The 26,563-nt window shown below is 39.7% G+C and overlaps 1 protein-coding gene across 11 annotated transcripts in view; it reads left to right on the forward strand.

Moving 5' to 3' along the window:
• Nucleotides 1-26,563, forward strand: part of ST3GAL6 (ST3 beta-galactoside alpha-2,3-sialyltransferase 6) — a 109,953-nt gene that overhangs the window by 50,852 nt on the left and 32,538 nt on the right. For 10 of the 11 annotated variants that reach the window (XM_057502060.1, XM_057502058.1, XM_057502031.1 and 7 more), the window contains 4 exons: nucleotides 12,278-12,377; nucleotides 14,662-14,739; nucleotides 17,765-17,868; nucleotides 18,865-18,928. In XM_057502060.1, coding sequence (XP_057358043.1) covers nucleotides 12,289-12,377; nucleotides 14,662-14,739; nucleotides 17,765-17,868; nucleotides 18,865-18,928 — 335 coding nt within the window. In that variant the 5' untranslated portion in view covers nucleotides 12,278-12,288. Of the gene's footprint in view, nucleotides 1-12,277; nucleotides 12,378-14,661; nucleotides 14,740-14,830; nucleotides 14,974-17,764; nucleotides 17,869-18,864; nucleotides 18,929-26,563 lie in introns of those variants that run through there. The other variant, XM_057502064.1, reaches the window with a different exon arrangement.

The following is a 26,563-nucleotide window of genomic DNA, read 5'->3' on the forward strand; positions in this document are numbered from 1 at the left end:
TGCAGCCAGGTCTAGAGGAAACAGGGCGCCAAGAGGCCAGGGTCCCATGTGCTCAGCTTCTGGGAAAGAAAAAGAGTGTGTGTGATCTGTGTGTGATACTGACTGAGATACCCACAGGGTTTTGGTCCTTGGTGAGTGGAACAATGTTTCCAGAATTATTGCTGAACATTCTTTTTGTCTAGCTGGTTGTTAGAAAAACAAGCTCCTTTTGGTTTGAGAAAGCATTAGTAGAGTCTAAAAATAAAAATCTGACCATTTTTAAGTGTCATTCAGGGTTTTTTTTATTTGTAAAAGCAATGATGTCATGGCTGCTGTGATGCTCAGGAAGGTGCATTGAAACAAGCACCCTCCAGTTTCTTTTTTTTTTAATTGAAGTATCATTGATACACAGTGTTATATTGGTTTCAAGTATGAACAGTTACCCATTATTAAATCCTCACCCCCATTAGTACAGTTCCTGTCTGTCAACATAGGAAGATGTTACAGAATCACTGGCTGTATTCTCCATGCTGTACTACCATCCCTGTGACCAACTTATATATTACGATTGAGAGTTTTTGTGCCCCTTTATCTCCCTCACCCTCCCACCGCCCCCAATCCCTTCCCCATGGCAACTACCAGTCATTCTCGGTGTCTGTGAGTCTATTGCTATTTTGTACATTTTGTTTTGTTTTTATATTCCACAAATAAGTAAAATCATGGTATTTGTATTTCTCTGCCTGGCTTATTTCACTTAACATAATACCCTCTAGGTCCACCCATGTTGTTGCAAATGGCAGGATTTCTTTTTTTATGGCGGAATAATATTCTGTTGTGTATATGTACCACATCTTCTTTATCCATTCATCTATTGATGGACACTTAGGTTGCTTCCATGTCTTGGCTATTGTAAATAATGCAGCAATAAACATAGGGGTGCATGTTTTTGAATCAGGGATTTTATTTTTTCTGGGTAAATTCCTAGAAGTGGGATTACTGGGTCATGTGGTTTCTATTTTTAGTTTTTTGAGCAATTTCCATACTTCTTTCCATAATGGCTGTACCAATTTACATTCCCACCAACAGTGTAGGAAGGTTCCCGTTTCTCCACATTCTCACCAACACTTGTTATTTCTTGTCTTTTGGATAGTGGCCATTCTGACTAGTGGGAGGTAATATCTCATTGTGGTTTTGATTTGCATTTCCCTGATGGTTAGTGATGTAGAGCATCTTATTATGTGCCTATTGGCCATCTGTGTTTCCTCTTTGGAGAAATGTATGTTCAGGTCCTCCACCCATTTATTAATTGGGTTATTTGTTTCTTTAGTGTTGAAGCCTATATGTACTTTATATATTTTGGATGTTAATCCCTTATCAGATAAATTATTTACAAATATATTTTTTCTCATACTGTAGGTTGCCTTTTAGTTCTATTGATGGTGTCCTTTGCTGTACAGAAAGTTTTTAGTTTGCTAAAAAGCTTATTCATTTTTTATTTTGTTCCCCCTTGCTAGAGGAGATGTGTCCAGGAAAAAAATGTTCATGCTAATATTCAAGAGATTTTTGCCTATGCTCTTTTCTAAGAATTTTATGGTTTCATGTTTTACATTTAGATTTTTGATCCATTTCAAGTTTACTTTTGAGTATGGAATTAGACAGTAATCCAATTTCATTCTCTTGCATGTAGCTGTTCAGGTTTCCCAACACCAGTTATTGAAGAGGCTGTCTTTTCCCCATGGTGTATTTTTATGGCTCCTTTATTGTATGTTAATTGATCATATATATATACGCATGGGTTTATATCTAGGCTCCAATTTGACTCTCATGCATACTAAAGTTTGAGAATCACTGCCATAGGACACTCAACAAACCATGAAGAAAGCAAAAAACAAAATGGATTTACTGAAAAATAAGAGGAATGGCATTGGGAAGTACAAGGTAGGAGTAATAGGGTTTTATTTCAGCACAGTTTGTAACTATAGCGTTTCTTCATTTCACCAACCCCTGAATTAATACTGCTTAAGGAACTGGTGGGATAGACAACTTAGAGAAATGTTCTGTAATGTTTAGTCTGATATCAAAAGGATTATCCTGTGCCCGGTTGTAGGAACTCACATTGGGAGAGAGACACTGTGACCTAACAGGCTCTAGTCTGATGGACACCATCCTGGTTCTTCTATTTCTCAGCTCAGGAAAGCTACTGCTCCTCCCAGAGTTTTAGTTTCCTCAGCTGGAAAATAAGAATTGTAAGTTTACTACTCTCTTCACAGGGTGGATGTGAGGATTACACGAGATAATATACCAAAGAGCTGAACAGTTATGTATCTGAGTGACCTTAATCAGTCGTTACTCACTGGGTTATTTGCCATGTACTAGAAACTTTAGAAACTTTCAGTTCCTTCATTCACCAGGAAGATTGCTCCTTTAACCACATTTATAAAGCTTGCTTTGAACCTTAAGTGAAGGGCAGAGCAAACATTTTATGAACTTAAAAGCTCCATCACATAAAATAAACTTTTATTATTAAAGAGAAGGAAAAACCATTACCAAGATTGGCTGACTTTGGCATATATGTAGATTATTCACATATTGGTCTGTATATTATAATTTGGGAAGAAATAAACATTTGCTGTCTGCCAGTGAGTCCTGCTCTTCCTCAGTGCCCTCCACCCACACTTTAGATGAATGATTGCTTTACGTAAAGAATGGTGTAGAGCCTCTTTTCTCCAGCCAAGAAAAGCTGGCATCTGTCATGTTTAATGTTAAGACCTTGAAACATTTTTGTTTTAGTAAGTGAAGCTATGTTGAAAGGCTGCATTTTTTTTTCTTAAACCAGACACTCTGAATTATAACAGGTTTTCCTTTGAAATCTTTTGCTCAAAGCAAAATGGTCGTTCTATTTATAGAATTATAATGAGATAATTCATTTATTTGTGGAAATGTTTTCTATGAGCAAACATAGGAACTATAAATGTTTATCACAAGGATATCCTGGCTGGCCCCAGTCTACTCTGCAGCTTGAATATGGGTACTTGGAATTGCCCATGAGACGCAAGGGAGTGGCTAAAGCTGCCTGTATTTTTCTCAGGTGGTGTATGTGGTAGTTCTTCAAGTGTCAGTTCATTTTACTCTTTGAAGGAAAAAAGAATGTTCTCTCACACTACTTTTTTTTCAACTAAACCACATATTGAAAAATGAAAAACAACAAAAATCTTGCTTACTCATACTTCCATGCTCTGTAAAAAATACGTATGAATTTCTCAAAGAATGTGTTTTGGGGGACAGATTAGCAAATTTAATTGTAAATACAGAGTTTTTGGCTAGACTTCCATATGCTGTCTTATCTTAGATGTAAATATGTCTTTTAAAAAATTGCTGATACTGGTAAGTGGCATCCTTGTTGGGTGTTTGCATAAATGATTCTATGCTGGGCAAAGCTTTAAACTTTTAATTTGAGTATTTAAGCAGGTTCTTTAGTGACTCTTTTGCCTCATTGTAAAATGCTTTCCAGGATAATCTAAGCCTCATATGAGTAATTTCTAAAACTGTCTCAGTTCACGACTAACTTGTGGATCTGAGTACTCCTCGACTTGCCAAACACCCCTCATGTCTGAGACCATCAGTGGGTACAACAAAAAAGGCTTAATTACAATGTATTTTCTTTTTTTTTGCTATCATTAATCTACAATTACATGAGAAACATTATGTTTACTAGGCCCCCCTTCACCAAGTCCCCCCCAAAAACCCCATTACAGTCACTGTCCATCAGCATAGTAAGATGCTGTAGAATCACTACTTGTCTTCTTTGTGTTGCACAGCCCTCCCCGTGCCCCCCCCACATTATACATGCTAATCGTAATGCCCCCTTTCTTTTTCCCCACCCTTATCCCTCCGTTCACACCCATCCTCCTCAGTCCCTTTCCCTTTGGTAACTGTTAGTCCATTCTTGGGTTCTGTGATTCTGCTGCTGTTTTGTTCCTTCAGTTTTTTCTTTGTTCTTACACTCCACATATGAGTGAAATCATTTTATACTTGTCTTTCTCCACCTGGCTTATTTCACTGAGCATAACACCCTCTAGCTCCATCCATGTTGTTGCAAATGGTAGGATTAGTTTTCTTCCTATGGCTGAATAATATTCCATTGTGTATATGTACCACATCTTCTTTATCCATTCATCTACTGATGGACACTTAGGTTGCTTCCATTTCTTGGCTATTGTAAATAGTGCTGCAATAAACAAAGGGGTGCATCTGTCTTTTTCAAACTGGGCTGCTATATTCTTAGGGTAAATTCCTAGAAGTGGAATTCCTGGGTCAAATGGTATTTTTATTTTGAGCTTTTAGAGGAACCTCCATTCTGCTTTCCACAATGGTTGAACTAATTTACATTCCCACAAGCAGTGTAGGAGGGTTCCCCTTTCTCCACAACCTCACCAACATTTGTTGTTGTTTGTCTTTTGGATGGTGGCGATCCTTACTGGGGTGAGGTGATATCTCATTGTGGTTTTAATTTGCATTTCTCTGATGACTAGTGATGTACAGCATCTTTTCATGTGTCTGTTGGCCATCTGAATTTCTTCTTTGGAGAACTGTCTGTTCAGGTCCTCTGCCCATTTTTTAATTGGATTATTTGATTTTTGTTTGTTGAGGTGTGTGAGCTCTTCATATATTTTGAATGTCAGCCCTTTATGGGCGCTGTCATTTATTAATATATTCTCCCATACTGTAGGATACCTTTTTGTTCTATTGATGGTGTCCTTTGCTGTATAGAAGCTTTTCAGCTTGATATAGTCCCACTTGTTCATTTTTGCTTTTGTTTCCCTTACCTGGGGAGATATGTTCATGAAGAAGTTGCTCATGTTTATGTCCAAGAGATTTTTGCCTGTGTTTTTTTCTAAGAGTTTTATGATTTCATGATTTACATTCAGGTCTTCGATCCATTTCAAATTTACTTTTGTGTATGGGGTTAGACGATGATCCAGTTTCATTCTCTTACATGTAACTGTCCAGTTTTGCCAACAGCAACTGTTGAAGAGGCTGTTATTTCCCCACTGTATGTCCATGGCTCCTTTATCATATATTAATTGACCATATATGTTTGGGTTAATGTCTGGAGTCTCTATTCTGTTCCACTGGTGTGTGGGTCTGTTCTTGTGCCAGTACCAAATTGTCTTGATTACTGTGGCTTTGTAGTAGAGTTTGAAGATGGGGAGCAAGATCCCCCCCACTTTATTCTTCCTTCTCAGGATTGCTTTGGCTATTCAGGGTCTTAGGTGGTTCCATATGAATTTTTGAACTATTTGTTTCATTTCGTTGAAGAATGCTGTTGGTAATTTGATAGGGATTGCACTGAATCTGTAGATTGCTTTGGGCAGGATGTTTATGTCCATTTTGACAATATTAATTCTTCCAAGCCAATTTGGATGGCCATTTTGACAATATTAATTCTTCCAAGCCAAGAGCATGGGATGAGTTTCCATTTGTTAGTGTCCTCTTTAATTTCTCTTAAGAGTGTCTTGTAGTTTTCAGGGTATTTGTTTTTCACTTCCTTGGTTAGGTTTATTCCTAGGTATTTTATTCTTTTTGATGCAATTGTGAATGGAATTGTTTTCCTGATTTCTCTTTCTGTTAGTTCATTGTTAGTGATAAAGCCACAGATTTCTGTGTATTAATTTTGTATCCTGCAACTTTGCTGAATTTCGATATTAGTTCTAGTAGTTCTGGAATGGAGTCTTTAGGGTTTTTTATGTACAATATCATGTCATCTGCAAATAGTGACAGTTTGACTTCTTCTTTATCAATCTGGATTCCTTGTATTTCTTTGTTTTGTCTAATTGCCATGGCTAGGACCTCCAGTACCACGTTGAATAACAGTGGGGATAGTGGGCATCCCTGTCTTGTTCCCGATTGCAGAGGAAAAGCTTTCAGCCTCTCGCTGTTCAGTATGAGGTTGGCTGTGGGTTTATCATATATGGCCTTTATTATGTTGAGGCACTTGCCCTCTATACCCATTTTGTTGAGAGTTTTTATCATGAATGGATGCTGAATTTTGTTGAATACTTTTTCAGCGTCTATGGAGAGGATCATGTAATTTTTGTCGTTCTTTTTGTTTATGTGGTGGATGTTGTTGGTGGATTCTCGAATGTTGTACCATCCTTGCATCCCTGAGATGAATCCCACTTGATCATGGTGTATGATCCTCTTGGTGTATTTTTGAATTTGGTTTGCTAATATTTTGTTGAGTATTTTTGCGTCTATGTTCATCAGGGATATTGGTCTGTAATTTTCTTTTTTGGTGGGGTCTTTGCCTGGTTTTGGTATTAGGGTGATGCTGGCTGGCTTCATAGAATGAGTTTGGGAGTATTCCCTCCTCTTCTATTTTTTGGAAAACTTTAAGGAGAATGGGTATTATATCTTCTCTGTATGTCTGATAAAATTCTGCAGTATATCCATCTGGCCCAGGGGTTTTGTTCTTGGGTAGTTTTTTGATTACTGATTCAATTTCTTTGCTGGTAATTGGTTTGTTTAGATTTTGTGTTTCTTCCTTGGTCAGTCATGGAAGGTTGTATTTTTCTAGGAAGTTGTCCATTTCTTCTAGGTTTTCCAGCTTGTTAGCATGTAGGTTTTCATAGTATTCTGTAATAATTCTTTGTATTCCTGTGGGGTCCGTCGTGATTTTTCCTTTCTCGTTTCTGATTCTGTTGTGTGTTGATTCTCTTTTTTCTCTTAATAAGTCTGTCTAGGGGTTTATCTATTTTGTTTGTTTTCTCAAAGTACCAGCTCTTGGATTCATTGATTTTTGCTATTGTTTTATTCTTCTCAATTTTATTTATTTCTTCTCTGATCTTTATTATGTCCCTCCTTCTGCTGACTTTAGGTCTCATTTGTTCTTCTTTTCCAATTTCGTTATTGTGACTTTAGACTATTCATTTGGGATTGTTCTTCCTTCTTTATATATGCCTGGATTGCTGTATACTTTTCTCTTAAAACTGCTTTCACTTCATCCCACAGAAGTTGGGGCTTTGTGTTGTTGTTGTCATTTGTTTCCATATATTGCTTGATCTTTATTTTAATTTGGTCGTTGATCCATTAATTATTTAGGAGCATGTTGTTAAGCCTCCATGTGTTTGTGAGCCTTTCTTCTTTCTTTGTAGAATTTATTTCTAGTTTTATTCCTGTGTGGTCTGAGAAGTTGGTTGGTAGAATTTCAATCTTTTGGAATTTACTGAGGCTCTTTTTGTGGCCTAGTATGTAGTCTATTCTGGAGAATGTTCCATGTGCACTTGAGAAGAATGTGTATCCTGTTGCTTTTGGATGTAGAGTTCTATAGATGTTAGGTCCATCTGTTCTAGTGTGTTGTTCAGGACTTCTGTGTCCTTGCTTATTTTCTGTCAGTTGGATCTGTCCTTTGGAGTGAATGGTGTGTTGAAGTCTCCTAAAATGAATGCATTGCATTCTATTTCCCCCTTTAGTTCTGTTAGTATTTGTTTCACATATGCTGGTGCTCCTGTATTGGGTGCATATATATTTATAATGGTTATATCCTCTTGTTTGACTGAGCCCTTTATCATTATATAATGTCCTTCTTTATTTCTTTTTACTTTCTTTGTTTTGAAGTCTATTTTGTCTGGAACTAGTACTGCAACACCTGCTTTTTCCTCCCATTGTTTGCATGAAATATCTTTTTCCAGACTTTTAGTCTGTTCATGTCTTTGGGTTTGAGGTGAGTCTCTTGTAAGCAGCATATAGATGGGTCTTGCTTTTTTATCCATTCTATTACTCTGTGTCTTTTGATTGGTGCATTCAGTCCATTTATATTTAGGGTGATTGTTGAAAGATATGTACTTATTGCTATTGCAGGCTTTAGATTCGTGGTTACCAAAGGTTCAAGGTTAGCTTCTTTACTACCTTACTGTCTAACTTAACTCGCTTATTGAGCTATTATAAACATAGTCTGATGATTCTTTATTTCTCTCTCTTCTTATTCTTCCTCTTCCATTCTTTATAGGTTAGGGGTTTTATTTTGTGCTCTTTTGTGTTTTCTTTGACTGCTTTTGTGGGTAGTTGATTTTATTTTTTGCTTTTAGTTAATATTTGGTTGGTCTGTGTTCTTTCCTGTGATTTTATTTTCTCTGGTGACATCCATTTAGCCTTAGGAGTGCTTCTGTCTAGAGCAGTCCCTCTAAAATGCCCTGTAGAGGTGGTTTGTAGGAGGCAAATTCCCTCAACTTTTGCTTGTCTGGGAATTTTTTAATCCATCCTTCATATTTAAATGATAATCGTGCTGGATACAGTATCTTTGTTCCAAGGCTCTTCTGTTTCATTGCATTAAATATATCATGCCATTCTCCTCTGGCCTGTAAGGTTTCTGTTGAGAAGTCTGATGATAGCCTAATGGGTTTTCCTTTGTAGGTGACCTTTTTTCTCTGTCTCGCTGCCTTTAATACTCTGTCCTTGTCCTTGATCTTTGCCATTTTAATTATTATGTGTCTTGGTGTTGTCCTCTTTGGGTGCCTTCTGTAGGGAATTCTGTGTGCTTCTGTGGTCTAAGTGACTATTTCCTCCCCAGTTTGGGGATGTTTTCAGCAATTATTTCTTCAAATACACTTTCTATCCCTTTTTCTCTCTATTCTTCTTCTAGTACCCCTGTAATGCGGATATTGTTCTGTTTCGATTGGTCACACAATTAATATTCTTTCATTCCTGGAGATCCTTTTCTCTCTCTCTGCATCAGCTTCTCTGCTTTCCTGTTCTCTGATTTCTAGTCCATTAATGGTCTCTTGCATCTCGTCCATTCTTCTTTGAAGTCCTTCCAGAGATTGTTTTATTTCTGTATTCTCCCTTCCAGCTTTCTCCGTTAGCTCTTGCATTTTTCTCTGAAGCTCCATCAGCATGGTTATGACCTTTTATTTTGAATTCTTTTTCAGGAAGATTGGTTAAATCTATCTCCCCATGTTCCCTCTCAGGGGATGTCTGGGTTATTCTCGTCTGTATCAAATTCTTCTGCCTTTTCATTGTGATAGAGGTAGTCATAGCCAGTTGGCGTGTGTGTCAGCTGGGAGAACAAAGTTCCTTCCTGCTTGCCAGTCGCCTTCCCTTCCTGCGAGAATGGCGACCCCTAGTGGCTTGTGCTGGGCAGCTGCGCACTGACAGGGCCTCTGTGTCTGTCCAGTGCAGCGGAGGAGGAGGCTCTGTGCAGCTGCTGTGGGTGTGGCCATTCTCAGGCTGCTGCCCTGCGCCGGAGGGGGAACGGCGGGTGGCTGTTTGTCGCTGTGAGGGGCCTCAGAGCTGCACTGCCGCCCATGGGGTTAGGGCGCCCGGAGTTCTCTGGGATTCCCAGCAGCTGGGCTGAGTGTGCCGGGACACTTCTGTCCAGCTTTGAGGCTCCTGTCCCTTTAAGACTTTCAAAAGGCACTTGCTTTTCTTTTGTCCCAGGGGCACTGACTGCGGGGACCCACTCGCAGGTTTTACTGTTCCATTTCCCTAGTACCCAGCACCCCACACAGTGTGTGTCTGCGCTCCGGTGTGGATGACTAGGTCTGGGTGTTTAGCAGTCCTGGGGTCCCTCTCCCTCGCCTCTCCGACTCCTCTCCTCCTGCTGTGGAGCTGGGGTGGGGGGAGCGCTTGAGTCCTGCCAGGCCGCGGCTTGTATCTTACCCCCTTCCCGAGGCACTGGGTTCTCGCAGGTGTGGATGTAGTCTGGCTGTTGTCCTGTGTCTTCTGGTCTCTCTTTTAGGAATAGTTGTATTTGTTGAATTTTCAAAAATATATATGGTTTTGGGAGGAGATTTTTGCTGCTTTACTCACACCACCATCTTGGCTCCTCCCCAATTACAATGTATTTTTAAAAGAATCAAAGGGCATACAAATAATTCTGTTGTGTTTTTTAGTCTTTTTTCTTTATCCTATATCATATTGGGGGATACCTCTTTAAAAAAAAACCATTTTGCTGAGGACAATTTAGTTAAAGGGATGAGACAAAGCTGAGTCTCCATCAGCTGCCTGCAGCACTGATGGGCCTGTATCTTGTCATCGTGCAGTGTGGCTTTGCACAGAGTGGTTAACACTGTCACCCCTCTCACATATATGGTGATTTGCCTTTTAGAACCCAGCTAGAGCCCAGGCCCTTGACCCTTCTAATTCACCCAGTTTGAGAGGAGAAAGGGAAGCTAACATTTTCTGAACACATCATAAGGGCCAGGCGCTGGGACAGTTAGCTTCTGTCTTTGATTCTTCAGTGACCCCCTGCAGTGATGCATCTAACATCCGGAACACCTCACTCACTGTCTTAGACTTTTATTCTGATAATCCCAAACCTTAATTCTCACCATCACTTAGGTTTTACCAATTATTTCTCAAGATACAATTATTTCTCAAGAATTGTACTATTTTTTTTACCCACTAATAATTATGTAATTTTTATCTTGCTTTTTACCAAAAAGTACTGAAGGTGATTTTTAAAGTAACCCACAAATAACCAAGATAGCACATGTTAAAATGGGCGAAGAAGAACGAAGTGAAGGGAGACACAACCCTGAGGTGACGCAAGGGGTCTGTGTGTCCCTTATGTGCTTTATTCCCTTTGCTAGTGAAGGACGCTGGGCTTTCTGCCAACATCACCCCCGATCATCTCTTCTGGTCAGGCCCTAAGAATTTGGCACAGGCTCCATTAAGGATAGGTCATCTCACTTTGGCATTTCTCAAAACTCCTGCATGTTGTGTGTAGAAAAAGAGTGCAACTGACTTTGGTTTTAGAAAATAAACAAACAAGCTTATTCACTATTTTGTGTCATAAATTGTGCCAGACACAATCTTTTTGGTTAATCTCTCTAATAACCCAAAGAAGTAGGTTGTGTGCTCATTCTTGTAAACATGTAAAGATACTCAGGTTTGAAGAGGGGACTAAAAACACATGTTTTAGATTTTTTAAAAATAAAAATTTTTACTTATAAAGATTTTTTTTTACATTTACATTCTAAAGAGAATTGTGTCCAGCTTTTTGTCTGTCTACCAATGTGCAATGAACTAAGCTAATAATAAAAAGCAAGTAATTAGCTAGATTCATTTGGCTGTGATATTGAAAAATCAAAAGGGTACATCTAAAAGAATATAAAAATTGAGAATGTGGGAAAGATTTTTTTTAGCAGCTTTTTCTCAGTTTTTTTAAATTAAGGTATTATTGATATATACTCTTATGAAGGTTTCACATGATAAAACAATGTGTTTACTACATTCGCCCTTATTATCAAGTCCCCACCCACACCCCATTGCAGTCACTGTCCATCAGTGTAGTAAGATGCCACAGACTCACTATTTGCCTTCTCTGTGCTACACTGTCTTTCCCATGACCCTCACACCATGTGTACTAAACATAGTACCCCTCAATCCCCTTCTATCCTCCCTCGCCACCTGCCCTCCCACACCCCTCCCCTTTGGTAACCAGTAGTCCCTTCTTGGAGTCTGTGAGTCTGCTACTGTTTTGTTCCTTCAGTTTTGCTTCCTTGTTATACTCCACAAATGAGGGAAATCATTTGGTACTTGTCTTTCTCTGCCTGGCTTATTTCACTGAGCATAATATCCTTCAGCTCCATCCATGTAGTTGCAAATGGTAGGATTTGTTTCTTTCTTATGGCTGAATAGTATTCCATTATGTATATGTACCACACGTTCTTTATCCATTCATCTACTGGTGGACCCTTAGGTTGCTTCCATATCTTGGCTATTGTAAATAGTGCTGCAATAAACATAGGGGTTCATATGTCTTTTTGAATCTGATTTTTCTCAGTTTTTTAAAATTAGAAAAAGGACTTGTAAAAATTATAACATATAGCATTTGAAAGTCATTCTGAGCACTGAAGAAATGAAGTGTTTATTACATCTTAAGGCGTATATTGACTTTATTGACTTTCTTTTGAGAGAATAGATATTTTTAAGGTTTGTGTAAAGAAGTTTTAGATAGGGAGTAGATCTGTAAAATTTTGTTCTAAGTGAAATTTTGTCTTTCTTGTCTGACATGAGGAAGTAGAATGGAAGCCGTTAGCTTTGATACCACAGCATTGTTTACTTGTCTAAACATGTATTATGTTGTGTTAATTGAAGATCAGAGGATGAGGAAAGACAGAAAAGAATATTCCCTTTCTTCAAATTTACTGGGTGTTTCCCACATAATAGGCCTAAACTGTTCTTCTACTCTTCTCTCTCTGTATGTTTATTCACAAATGCTTATATTTGTGCCATTGTGTAAATCCATCTGCATAACGGTCTTGTCTTTTCTTTGGACTTGTTCCTTGTGCTTCAGGTGGGCCAGCCATGAGAGGCTACCTCGTGGCCATATTCCTGAGTGCCGTCTTCCTCTACTATGTGCTGCACTGTATACTATGGGGAACAAATGTCTATTGGTAAGTTTCATTTTGCTATTTAAAAATAACTCCCAGATTTTTGGTACAGACATGCAAACGATATTAGAGGGTCCTATCAAAAACAAAACAAAACCTGTAACATTTTGAACCTTTTCCAATTTTCCATTATAAATTGGGGTTTCACCATTCTGGTATCCTAGACATTATACCTCTAACAGTTTAGAAACTGGTAAGCAACATCTTGTTATTAACTTCAGTGAAGCAGTGAAGTGGATCATCTTTGAAACATCACATTTTTTTATATAAAAATAGTTTATCTCCTCAAATTGATGGAGTGATTTCTCAGACTAACTTGTACTGACTTTAGAGCCAAAAATTCTTGGGTAAGAGATTGTTGAATAACTACCGACACTACATATGGTTTCTTTGTTTGAAAATATTTGTGAATGGTGATATATTTAAATTTTGAAACAACTTTGAATTGAAATGTCACAGGTAGTATTATTGTGGAGAAAACTTCTAAATATGTTTTTAATTTTTCTCCCTATTGTCAGTCTTTTGGCTAGAAATAAGTTTTGATGACCTTTAAATCCTGAATGGATAGTAGTATATGATACCAAAATCATATTACAACTTCCAGTCTTAGCAAAGGTTCAGTAATTTTTGCCAAGTAGATCCTAAATCATGTTTCTAACTAGATTTAAAAAATTGTTTCTGCATTTAATTTCATCACTGGTTGATTGAAGATAATTGTCATCCTCTTAATGGAAGGAAATTAGGCAGTTGGCCACTGGAAAAACCCAAAAGCCAGGTGGGTGGATTTGGCCTAAGGTTTCAGGTTTTAGGTTTTAAACTTAAATATGAGCTAGAGAACTTATGACTCTGATTATATACTATATGAGGATTATACCACAGGGATCTTTCCCTCCATCTCTGCCATCCTGATTTTGTTCCACAGTTTGTAATTTTTTGAACAGGAGAAGAAAGCAAGAAGTTTACTAGATTGCTATTTCCCTACAAATCCTATTGTTGGTCAGAGGGGAAATGATACGACAATGAAAAGGCTCTGGATTCGGCACAGTCTTTTGTCATCAAGATTTAAGAAATGTTCATGTCACTCCTGTGCTAACACATCATTCCGGTCACAGGAAGCACTGCAGGGAGTTACCTTGGATAGGTGTTTGTGCTGTGAACTTGCTTCCTTAAAATTTATTTAAGACAGGTAATTGTCTTCTTCAAAGCCACCCAAAGTTTGTCTTCACATATCCTAAAATAGTTCATGTACTGTTTTAATAGTCTTAGAAACCAGGTAATAGCTTACTCTTTATTTTGTCCTCTGATTAGAATTTGACTTTTATGGCCTGATATGCTAGTCCATCATATTTATATATTTTCCTTAGATGTAAACTAAAGGATTCTTGCCATTTGTGATACTCACAGAAGATGTTTCTCTGCATGAGGACTTTACTAGCCTCATAGTCAGAAAGCTAGCAGTCCTAACTATTGGGATTTTGCACGAAAAAGAATTGAAATTTGAGTCTATCCATGAAGGGTTTACGTTATCTCTTTTCATTTAAATCCTGTGATTTTAGAAAAAAAATTGATTGGTTTTCTTTCTAGATTAATTCTTCACACAACTGATGATCATTAATGTGCTGTTATATTAAGCAGTTTTCCCCTTTCCTGGCTCAGTCTGGATCCCGTCATCCTGTCCCCTTAATTTGTTTTTGTTGTGCTCTGTCTTGGTTCACAATACCCTTTTAAACTGTGGAGACAAGTGCTCCATTCAGGAGGCCCACGAGGGCCCAAACCGTGCCAAGAGTAGAGGAGAGTTAGATGCGACTTGCAATAGTGTGATTTGTGGAGTCTCCCCATTGCAGGGCAGGTCTGTGGAAACTGCAGGTCACTGTTTCTGTGGTAGGTGTCCCCAGGGGCTAGGAAGCCATGTGCAGTGGGGTGAGTTGGGTTTCCCAGGCTTGCAGGGACTTCTAAAGAGCCAGACTGGTTGCAGCTTCTGCAGTGCAGTAATCCTAGCCCTTTCTGAGGGGTCCTCCGTTTTCTGCTCAATGAACCACTTCTGGGATGCTTGTCACCTCAGCGTTTTCCACTCTTCTGCCTTGCATCCGTGAATGCTCAAATGTGTGCAGGACTTAGAAAAGGGGCTATCATACCTCAGAGGGTGCTGTGACCTTTAAAGTCAATTTTTGTTTCCTGCCTGAGAAGCTTCTCAGTGGTGGCACTGAGTGGGTTCCTCGAGCATTTGCTTCCCTTTGGGCAGGCTGCCTGGTTCTGGTTTCTGACCGATACTGTTTTTGTTTCATAGGGTGCCACCTGTGGAAATGAAGCGAAGAAATAAGATCCAGACTTGTTTATCAAAGCCAGCTTTTGCCTCTCTCCTGAGGTAAAAATAGACCGGCAACTGTGACATACAAAATGTTCAAAATGTGTTTGTAAATGTTTTCCACACTTGTTTACTTTTTTCATACAAATCATACCAGTATAAAGTGGACACTCTGTATTTAAGGAAGACGTCGAATATCATGTCTCTTCTTGTGGTTTCAGTTAGAACTAAGCCACATATATTTTCAGAAAAGGCATTGAAGAACTCAATCTGCCCAATATTCTTTTCACGCAGGTGAGATTAGAGAGGTCTGTTTGCATGTGATCATAAAATGGACTGTTCTTTAGGGCTTTATCTTTCCCCTTGTTCTCATGTTCTTTTTCACCCTTGTTATTTTGTGGCTTCTTCTCCCCTGCCTCTAGGTTAAACTTCAGTCAGAAATTTTTTCCTGTCACTGGTTTGTAATGAACGACAGAATGTAAACAATGTTCACTCTCGTTGTCGGGACTTGTAGAAAATTTATTCTTTCATCCACAAGTATTCTCTTCTGTCAGCTTAGCTTTGACAGATTGCTGGTCAAAATGCTTCTAGATAAATACAAGTAAATGGTGGTCTGGTCTGAGCATGTTTAATTATGTAAAACAGGTATAAGCTTTCCAGCATTTTGTCCATTAAGGATAAAAAATTCACATTTTCTTGTCTTCTTATTTTCTTTTATTATATTACTGCACCTTCCCATTACTCCCTTTTAACCTTTCAAGACTACAGAACCCTTTAAAGTCAACCAGCTCTCTGAAAAACTGCAGATACATACAATATTTCTGCATATAAATACCGTGGCTGCTTGAGTCTCTCCAGGGATGTGTGTCTGCTTAGGGTCACAGCAGAATGAGAATGGTGGTTTTAAACTTTTTTGACCATGACCCATAGTAAGAAATACATTTTGCTTTGGAAAACTGTATTCTCTTCTTTTCATTTTAAAAAATCATGCTGATCATTACTCACAAAAATGATTTCATGAGCCATCTATGGGTTGTGGATTGCCTGTTTAAGATGTTACTTTAGAATAAAGGTACTCTGACTTGAGAAGAGAAAAACGGTATTTCCTTCCTGAGAAAATCCAAAAGGGTTAAAGTATTTATGCAAGATTACTCAGCAGGTGTCTAAGTGTAGAGTGCAAGTGACAGGTTAGATTCTCATTTGTCATGTGGCTGGTATTCTCTGGGGGCAGTGCTGTCTCCTCTGCCAGTGCCAGTCAGAAGGTCTGCAGGGAGGCCTGGAGGTGTGACCTGCAGTGCTGTAAAGGGGACACTTTCCTGAGAATTAGGCGTGGGTGTGGTTTCAGCTTTGTCAGATAGGGGCTAGTGCCCCCCGATCATACCACGTAGTTACTTCACTTTTCCTAGCTAGTTACTTCTAAATGAGTGAACTTTTCCTTCCTTTTCAGGCTTTGGTCGGAGTAACAACAGACATGTAGTATAATATGATACATTATAATGGTATGTAGTACAGTGTATAATTATTACAGATAAGGCCGATACTTACTGAGCTCCTACTATATATGAGACATGATGCAAAACAATTATTTCATTTTAGAAATAAAATATAAGTCACCTAGCATAAGGTCTGACTGACATAAATAGACATTAGTCATTAGTCACCTTCATTGTCACCCCCACCAACTCCAAAGAATAGAGTCCTTTGTTGCCTTTATTTCAAGGTGGGAAGTCATCTATGGTTCGGTTTCCCCAGGAAGACTGGGAAGATCTTGAGTCTCCTCTTAATCTTAAGTCAGGTGGCTTAACACTTCCTCTTCCTAGGGCAGATACTGAACTTGGGGATCAACCCTGAGGCAGAAAAGAACCTTTCCAGGTGGTCTGGACCCCAGAGGCTGCTATCACTGTCACAACTGAATCTGGGACACACATCGAGTCACAAACAGGAAGGGCTTGTCTCCCATCTGTTTCCTCATCCGAACAGGGTGTGAATTCTTAGCTCAGCTCTGAAGACTTTAATTTAAGCCTCTGTGCTTTACTCAAGGCTCAGCTCCTGAGTGGCAAAGCCAGGATACAACTGAAACTGTTTCACCACTACTCTACTGTTGTTTATTTCCATTTTGTCACATAGCCTCTAACACCCAGAGCCTCTCTGATCTCTGCCTTCAGTTTTCAGACTAAGAAAGGGCAAAGCTGACATGGCAGGAGAAGTGGACTCATGTGTGAGGGCCTCAGGGTAAGGATTTGCTTGCTTTGCTCTGTAGCGTCCCCCTGGTAGGTGAAAATAGCATTTTACTATGAGTTTTAACACCTATTCCTTCTCTTTAATTAAAAAACCTTTTATTTTTTTCTACTTAATTATGGTCCCATAAAGAATTCATTTGGAGGTGAAATTCCTTCGATCATTTATTAAACATATTTTGTTTGTCTACTCTGTTCCAGGCACTAAAATTGAGAAAAACAGAGTTCCATCCTACCTTCCTCATCTTTTTCTTGTCTAAGCGAGTACCTGAGTGACACGGGGAATGACCTTAAGGACAGAGCAGGCAGTAAGAAGACAAGTGCCCATAGTTCTTGTTCTTGAATAAATCTCAATGACATCAGGAAAGACAGTTCTAGCTGCATCTAACTTTTGATCAATTTACATTTTCACAGCTACACAACTTTACACATATGGTACTTTTCAACTTGGGAGAGGCTTTGCATCAATACTCTTATTTTCTCTTATTTCTTCCATTGTTCTTCCTGAATATGGCCAACATTTTGTCACTTGGTGTTGGTTTGTATTTAAGTTCTGTTCCACCCTCCCTCACCTCCAGAAGCTGCTACCTAATTTTGGTTCCACTCTCTGGAAAGTGTTTCTTTTCCATTCCTGGTTTTGTAGTTAGTTCCATTGCATATCCCATTCTATGTAATATCTAAATAGTGTTTCAAGTTATTTTTTACAGACTTTAAAAAATAATTATACATTCATATGTAGTCAATATAACAATATGAATGCTATACTACAGTTATTTTCAGTTGTGATTTTAAAAGCCTGCAAATACTGTAGGCATTTGGGAAAATCATTCTTTATCCTTTTCTTGCAGGTTTCATCAGTTTCACCCTTTTCTGTGTGCAGCTGATTTTAAAAAGATTGCTTCCTTGTATGGTAGTGATAAGTTTGATTTGCCCTATGGGATAAAGACATCAGGTCAGTGATATTATTCTTGCCCAGCCCTATTAAATATGAGTGATGTTTGATGTGAGTGACATGTTTATATAGTTTTTTGGCCTTTTAATCTTTCTGCTTCATAATGATTCCTCAAGGATATGATTTGGAGATAGGATGAAGGAAATTAAATTTTAATATATAAATCCTCACTTCTTTTGAGGCAGTGTAGAGTAAAAGAATAAAAAAGGAGATTTCTTTGTTGTTGAAAAACTGCTTTTTATGTTTCTGCCACTGTATTATTCACAGGGTCTGATGCCTTAACTTTACTCTAACTTAGAATTCACAGGATAACCCTGTGGGTTAACTTCCTCCCAATCTCCCAATTTCACTTCTTCACCGTAAGTTTAATTTTATTTCGTCAGCAAGTTCCAGCTACTTGATCAGTCTTTTTATTTAATCAGTGGATGTTTTATTTTTGCTAAATTTTGAAAGAATTACTCTGACTACTAATGATGACACAGTTTTCTCTCTGCTCATTGATAACTGGCCATACTGTTCTTTATGTTCTAAATTTTTGAGAGACCTTAGCAGCTCAGAAAGTAATGCCTACAGTTTTCTGAGTTAGATTTTGCTTATTCAACTGCTCCTGTGTGTGTGTGTGTATTTTAAAAATATATTCAGAGAATTTGATACCTTAATAGGTTTGAACTTGCTGAATATTTTTTATACTGTCAGTTTAAAGAATCATCTGATATTGCTAATCTTTGGGTTACTTTCATATGATTATCTTCAGATTAAGTATCTTATTTTTCTGGGATTGTTGGGAAGTGTCCTTAGGGCATTTACCATTTTGAGTATGCCAATTGAATAGTGCTGGCTAATTGCAGTTGGATCATTAATTTTCACCACACAGTAAATCAAATGCGGCCGTACCTGTTTGGAATGAGTTTGGAGCAGGGAATGGGGTGAGGCGTCTTACTCTGTACCTAAGAAGCCATGATTGCTTTTATTCATAATAGTCCATTTATTTTCTAGCGGAGTATTTTCGACTTACTCTTTCAAAACTGCAGAGTTGTGATCTATTTGATGAGCTTGACAAGTGAGTTTATTTCCTTGTTTTTGTTTGACTTTTAGTTTAGCTAAGATGGTTTGAAATATGACCCCAGTGTAAAATGTATTCACAAAGGAAAATTCCATAGGTATTTGTGCATAACTAAAATGTTTAACAGTTTTTCTATGACACTTGAAATAAACAAACTATAAAATTAATGTAGAAGCTGCATGATTGGTTGGTTTAAAAGTTTGCAGAGTCTTGTGATGAACAAAATTACTTCCAAGTCACAACATTTTTAACACATATTCATTCATCTTTTCAAAGTTAATGTTAGTGAAGGATTAATTCATACCCCTTGTTAGTCAGCTCAGAAACTCTATGAGCTGTTTCCCATACCTTCCCATACATCTTCTATACTTCATGTGAGAATCTTTTCTGTTTCACTTGAATATTGGATTTCAGAAGCAGCTCTCTCTCTTTTTATTCAGAGTTATATTTGAGGGAAGCAAACAGCTTGCTTAGATATATATTTTTTGACTGCAAAAGATAATTTAGTTTTTAGAAACTTTTGGTGTCATGTTAACCCCCTAGAAACTAAATTGTCAAAGATACACTTGTTAAGCAGGTAGACTTACTTTACAGAGGTAGATGTATTTCACAAAGTTCTAAGGTATGCTTTGGAATTTGGCTAGTGGTCCAGTGGGATTATATGGGCAGTCTGCAGATATCAGGCCTCCATTAAAAAGGAAAATGGCAGAATTTCCCCTTTTGCCCAAGAGGACAGAGGTGCTCTTTGGTGGGTGCAGAAATGGCAGTTGTGGACAGGATGAAAATGGTGATTGAGTTTACAGAACAGAGCTGGAGAAGCAGTGCTAGGTTTTGTCGGAATTTATCTCATTTTTCTCTGTTGGAGACCTAGATCATGATAGTGTCGACTGTGTAGTAAATGTGTGTTCATTTCATTTTATACTTGTAATTTAAAACTATACCATCAACCTAATCAATTTCAGTTTTTGATTACATATCAACTGTAACCATATATTTTGATTACATATCAACTATAATCTCATTTGTAGAACATTGTTGTGTGCAGGCCTTTGACAGATATGCTTTATGTCAATTCTCCCTAATTTTTACAACCACCTTGCAAAGTATGCTTGATGATCTCCATGTTTTAAATGGAGAAACTGAGGCTAGGCAAACATAGATAGTTTGTTACAGCTAGTAGATGCCAGAACATTTAGGATGTGAACTTAGAGAGGGCCATCCAGTGTCCGGATGTCTGACTTCAGAATGATAATGGTTATACCTTAAATATTTGCAGCAAGTGTCTACAAATATTTGCAAAGATCCTTGACCCTGTAAATGTGAGTTACTGTCAGAATTCTTGAGGGTAAGTCCAAATAGAAGTCTGTTGAAGGTTCATGCTTGCCTTGTTTTTATCTTAGGACTAGGCTGTGATGTACTGGGCTGCTTGCAGGACGCCTTCTTGCACAGGCTCTTCATCCTCTGTGTAGGCCTCTGGCGGGTATTTCCTTTCTTCTCGCTGACTCAGTCCCACTTGCTCCTTACCCTTTGCTCTTTGTCACCTAGAGTACCCCCCACTTGCACCATCACCCTATGTCAGGTTCTTAGCTCACTGGTATTGGGAGGGAAGTGGGTGTGGGTGGTGAGGTGGGATTGGAAATCATGCTGATTGCACAAGAGCCCTGTAGTCTGTTTTGTGTTTTCGCACCCACAGTGGAATCTGTCCCAACTGAGGGCATTGTGCATGCTGAATAAGATAACTGAACAAAACTAGGACTTACATCCGATAGAATCATGAAGGCTTCACATTTGCAACAACAAAAAATGTCTGAACTTTCTGGAAGAGCAAAGAAGGTAAAGGGAGAATAAGATATGGGTGAAGAGGGCAGCCAAAGGGGGAAGTGACTTGAAAGGACAGTCCCACCTCTCTGCACACTGGCAGCTCCTCTCTGCCCGGCAGACGGAATTGTTTGATGTGCAGATCCGGTTCCTAGAGACTTCAGAAAGAGTATTTTGAAAGTAGATCAAAATATACTTGTGACACTATTGTCTTCTATTTGCACAGTTAACTTTTGGGAGGGGTTCACATGTGATAATAAGTTTTAAATTTGTCTGGAACCCATTGTACAACAGACAGTAACAGGCCAGCCTAAGACTGAGCATTATATTTTAAATAAACTCCAGAAAGGCAGAATATACAAGACTGCCTTATTGCTGCCTCTGCATCAACTCAGTTTGTCCCCTAAGTGACCTTATACATCTCCCATTTCTCCTCTTGGCCTAGGGAGAAAATGCTCTTAGAAGAAAGAGATCTGAGAACAGTCTTTCTCAGGCAGAGGGTTTGGGCTGCCCGTAGTGGGAGGGTCCTCCCCCAGCCCCCAGCTGCTGGCTCCGGAGCTGGCCCTCACGTACAAGGACTAAGTCTTGTTGGCAAAGCCCTGCACACTCTTTGTCGTGGGTCTGCCGGGCAGAGAGGAGCTGCCAGTGTGCAGAGAGGTGGGACTGTCCTTTCAAGTCACTTCCCCCTTTGGCTGCCCTCTTCACCCATATCTTATTCTCCCTTTACCTTCTTTGCTCTTCCAGAAAGTTCAGACATTTTTTGTTGTTGCAAATGTGAAGCCTTCATGATTCTATCGGATGTAAGTCCTAGTTTTGTTCAGTTATCTTATTCAGCATGCACAATGCCCTCAGTTGGGACAGATTCCACTGTGGGTGCGAAAATGCCAAAAATCAGTTGCCTTTACAAGATCGGAGCTTTCCTCTTTCTCCCAATTTTCATGTAAGTAGCGTCTTTAGGTAAGCATCCCAGGGCCAGCCCAGCAACTGTGATCATCAGGGGCCAAGGCCTTTCTGTTGTGACTCTGCGATTCCCATTCCCCGTACTGTCCAATATGATGGCTGGGTTTCCACCAGTCATCTACATTATGGTCAGCAGGGAAAGGAGAGGGGAAGGGCATGCCCCCACCCACCAAGACTTACTTCCTTCTTTAAGGACTTTTCCCAGAAATTGCATATAACACTTAGTTGGATGCAGTGATGTGCTGGAGCCAGTTGGCGCCAACTTGTGAGCCCTGGTCTTGCCAGTTCCATGTTCAGTGCCATCAGGGTGGAAGCTTGAAATTAGCTACAGTGGAATATTTATACCATGGAAGTTGTCAACACTCCAAGCCAGGGCTTCCCCCAGTACCTACTCCATCCCAAAGAGAACTGCTAGTTAAACATTTGCTAGCAACCATTGGTCATATCCCATGCTAGGCATGTAATCACAAAGCCACAAGCTAGCAGACTGGAAATGAAGCCTTTATTCCACATGGCTATGTACCCACCTTAAAAACAAAAAGACTTCTATTTTAAGGGACAAAGGAAACATGAGCATTGAGGGGTAACTAGCAGTCTTCATCATTATTTGCCACCATTTTCCTGGTCCCCACCTGTTTCTGAGCCTGGTGAATGTCCAGGAGTCAGTTATGTAATTTCCTACGAACCTCGCTCAGAGCTTGAAGCAGCCTACCGCGGTTTCTTTCGTGGAGAAGTGACCTGCTGTGAGAGCTGGTGAAGCGCTGGTGGTGTAGATCGTTTTGAAGCAGGATTTCTAATGGAGATCTTATTTATGCCATATTTGTAGGTAATGGTAGTGAAGTTACTCAGGCCAGGAGAGTCTTTTTCTAAAGTTAATACCATGAAGAAGCTGGCCCAGAAATAAAGAGGGAATGGACAGGAGTGTATGTGTTTGGTCATAACTCTGTGTGGAAGAGTCCAGGGGTTGTAACAATTCCATGCTTGTTCTTTGCTCTGCCTCCTCCCTCCCCACCAAAAAAAAAAAAAGCTGTTCAAAGCTTTTGGTCCCAGTAATAATTATACTAATTTGTCTGCCTTCATTTAATCACATGTGTTAGAAAAATATTTGCATTATAGAAAATTACCTTTTCCCCTGATTAGTTCTCTGTGAAAAGGTGATACCATATGATAGGACATGTATATTACTCTTTTATTTTATTTATTAACCTTTTTGGTGTGTGTTTTTAACAGAGATTTTATCTTGGATGTTTTGCTTTATATTCCTCCTGTCTCTCCTGAGTGCTGGCCCAGCAGATTGGGGTGAGGTCAGGACTGAGGCTGCTGAACTGTTCCCCAGAGACTCCTGGGCACCTGAGCTAACGGGTCCTTGCTGTGGGGTGTGCACTGGGGGCCAGCCCCAAAAGCGACATGGTGAAGTCATAGAGGTGGTCAGAGTCAGGAAGGACGGAGATCACCTCCATTTAGTCCAATCCCCTCTTATCAAAGAGGAGAGAACTGAGGCCCATGCAGTTTATGTGGAAGTCAGACTTAGGAGATCTCCAGACGGCCTTGGTTCTCCCGTTCTTCCCCTCACACGTTAACAAGCAGAGAGAAGACAGGAAAATTCCACAACTGAACATCTTCAACTGAGTATCATCTGAAATGGTAAGGGGAAGAGAATTCTGGAATTGTGAATTCTTTTGGACATATTCTTTAGGATTTCCAGGGCTATAACCCTTCCCCCAACCATTATTTAATATACCTTATGCCTTTATCCCTAACCTCAAACCACTTTTTAACCAGGTGATCTTTAATACTTTTACAGAGTCAAACTGAAACCTCTCCATATGTAAGCTCATTGAAAACACATATTTATATGTTAAAGAGGGTTTTTTTCTCTTAAAGGTACATGATCTTGGCAGACTCTTCTCTGAACAGATCCTACAGAAAAACACATTTTCCTTTCCTTATTTCACACCCTGAAAATTATGCACAGTAAATCTGTAATTGGCCTTCTGTCTGATTCTGCCTCTGAGCCAGCCAATCCTAAGTATGGGAGAAGAAAAAGATCTCAAAAAAAACTGTTGACAAATCTTTTTTTGTGTGTGTGGTGAAATTCACATAACATAAATTGACCATGTTAAAGTGAAAACATAGAGGCATTTACGACATTCCCAGTATTGTGTTTACCCACCTAGTTCCAGAAAGACAAACCATTTTCTAAATCATTAGAGCAACCCCTTTTGTGGTTTCTTTTCGTGTTCCTCCTTGAATGGAAGTACTCTGACTAGCTCTCACACCAGAACTTTGGCAGCCGAGAGTTGATAATAAGCCTTCTTGAAAAGGATATCTTGAAAAACAGGTCTTTTTTTGGTGGGGGTTGGTTGAGGAGGGGGGTAAGTGTCTGAACTTCGGTTTCATGTAAAAGAGGGGCTGCAACTATATATGCATGTACATCATACCAGTTCAATTTTAATAATTAATAGTTAAGTTGGTGTAACTGTTGGGGGAAACATTGCAGAAACAGTACTGAGAAGTCCCGTGTTGCTTCCTGTGTGTCTAGAATTACTTCAAAATAGAAAGCTTAAAATTGAAAACATATGACTCACACAAAACTTACACATCAATGCTCATAGCAGCATTATTCATAATAGCCCCAAAGTGGAAACAACCCAAATATCCAACAACTACTGAATGGATGAATTAAATGTGTATCCATACAGTTGAGGATTTTCCAGTGATGAGGGAGCACTGATACATGCTGTAACATGGATGAACCTTGAAAGTATGCTCAGTGAAAGAAGCCAGTCATAAAAATCATACATATTGTACAACACAATTTATATGAGATGGCCGGAATAGACAAATCTATGTAGAAAGTAAATTTGTGGTTGCCAGAGCCTTTGGAAGGGTGGGAGAGTGGTGAGCATCTGCTGTGGGCTATGGGATTTCTTGGTGGGTGACGACATGTTCTGAATTAGAGAATGGTGATTGTTACACATATCTGTGAATATGATAGAATGTACTGAATTTTATTTAATAGAGTGGATTAACGGCATGCGAATTATATTTCAATTAAAAAATAAAAAGCTTTTATAAAAAAAGTGGGTGGTTGAGGTGACCTCTAGATCCCTTTCTAACCTCCACAGCATTTTGCTCGGAGGGCCCCATGATGCCATGCCTTGAACAAATGGTTTGGAGTGACACAACTGTAATTCTCTTGTCACCTTTTGTACATGCTGCTGCTGTGGATTCCTCAGTACCAGGGTTCCTCTCTTCTCCAAAGCACATCTCACACCAGGTGGCCACGTTTTACTCGCTTCCCTGACACCTGAGGTTACTTTCAGGAGATTGCATCATTGAAAAGCAAAACCTAAAAGGTGCCCATGTTAGGAGGCCCTGACCCTTCTTGGCCACCCATGTAGCTCCTTATCACCGGCCTTTACCCTGGTCCCAGAGATTGCTGCTTTCCCCTCACTGGGAGCTCATCCTCCCACAGGCAGAGCTCCAGAAACCCTGAAGCACAGACTCTCAGTTCCTACTTAAAATGCATGAACCAGCTCCCCACCTCCATCACCACCATCGTGTTCAGAAAGCATGCCAGATCCTATGAAGAATGCTTGAGTCCTGCCTAGGTGCTTACAGAATAACTATACGTAAGTATCTACCTGCTGGAAGCATCTCTGTTAAGTCAGTTGCCTGCTAAATGGATGGGGATTTGTGAATGCTGCCCAGGCAGAATCTGTTATGTCAGCATCAGCAGAGCCAGGTTGGACTGGCAGCCAGCCTGGGTGACAGAATGGCCTGGGACAACCTAAAAGAAGAAAAAGATTTACATGTTAGCAGAGTGTTTGTGAGAAAGCCAGAGCTCTCTAGGGGATATCAATGTTTGCATGATGACTCTGGACATCCAGCTGTTCTGCAGGGTTTCTTTACCCTGCAAATAAATGGCAGCATGTCAGCCAGGAGGGGACCTTGAGGATGAGGGGAAATTGTGATTCTCCACCAACAGAGTGAGTCATATGCGGTGAAGAGGCAGGAGCAACCACTGCCTGTTTTGTAGCAACTACTGTTGCCAGATGTTGGGTAGAGATACAGAGCCCCTGCTACACATGCTAGAGGAAGTGGTCCTCTGCAACCCAGAATAACAACATCCAAGACCTCAGTGACTCCCTTACCTCACAGAAGGGTGTGAGGAAGTTGGGGTTCCTATGGCCAGGATCCTCACTGAACTTAAACCACCTGATGATGTAACTGAGCTGTTGCTAGGCTACCGCTTCTACACCTTTAGGCAATAAGCTATTATTGCACTACATAGAGAGCTCGGCCGGGTGCTCTGCACAGAGGCAGAGACGCTAGTGCTCGACCTACTGCTGGGAGAACAAGCCGGGTAATAAACCCTTTCACCCCACAGAACGTTTGCTGTCATTTTCTTTGGTCACACTGAATTCATAGCAAACTTGCCTGGGGCTAAAACCCATTGACAAGACAAGGGCAAACCAAGGTCTCAGCAGTTAGGTCAAGGTCCCAGAGGTGCTGAGGGGGGAACCAGAACTGGTAGTCAGGCCTTTACCCACAGTCTATTTCTATTGCATAGTGTTTTAGGATCTTTGGTCTGCAAGTAACAATCTCCCTAGGAGGGACTTAAGCAAAGACATTTATTATCTCCCATATTGCATAGATATGTGGTTTCCGGTCTGCAGGTTTGTGGCTCCAACTTGGAGGTGGGCGGTTGCACAGACTATGCCTTGCACAACTCTAGGGCGTGCCAATTCACACGTGTAATTACAGGAATGGCACACCCTGTAGTTGGACTGTGTATAATCTGACCTGTTTAGAGGAGCTCTGGTAGTGCAATTGAATTAGTGGCTCAGT

The sequence above is a fragment of the Manis pentadactyla genome, chromosome 1, assembly GCF_030020395.1.
Source record: "Manis pentadactyla isolate mManPen7 chromosome 1, mManPen7.hap1, whole genome shotgun sequence".
NCBI classification, from domain to species: domain Eukaryota; kingdom Metazoa; phylum Chordata; class Mammalia; order Pholidota; family Manidae; genus Manis; species Manis pentadactyla.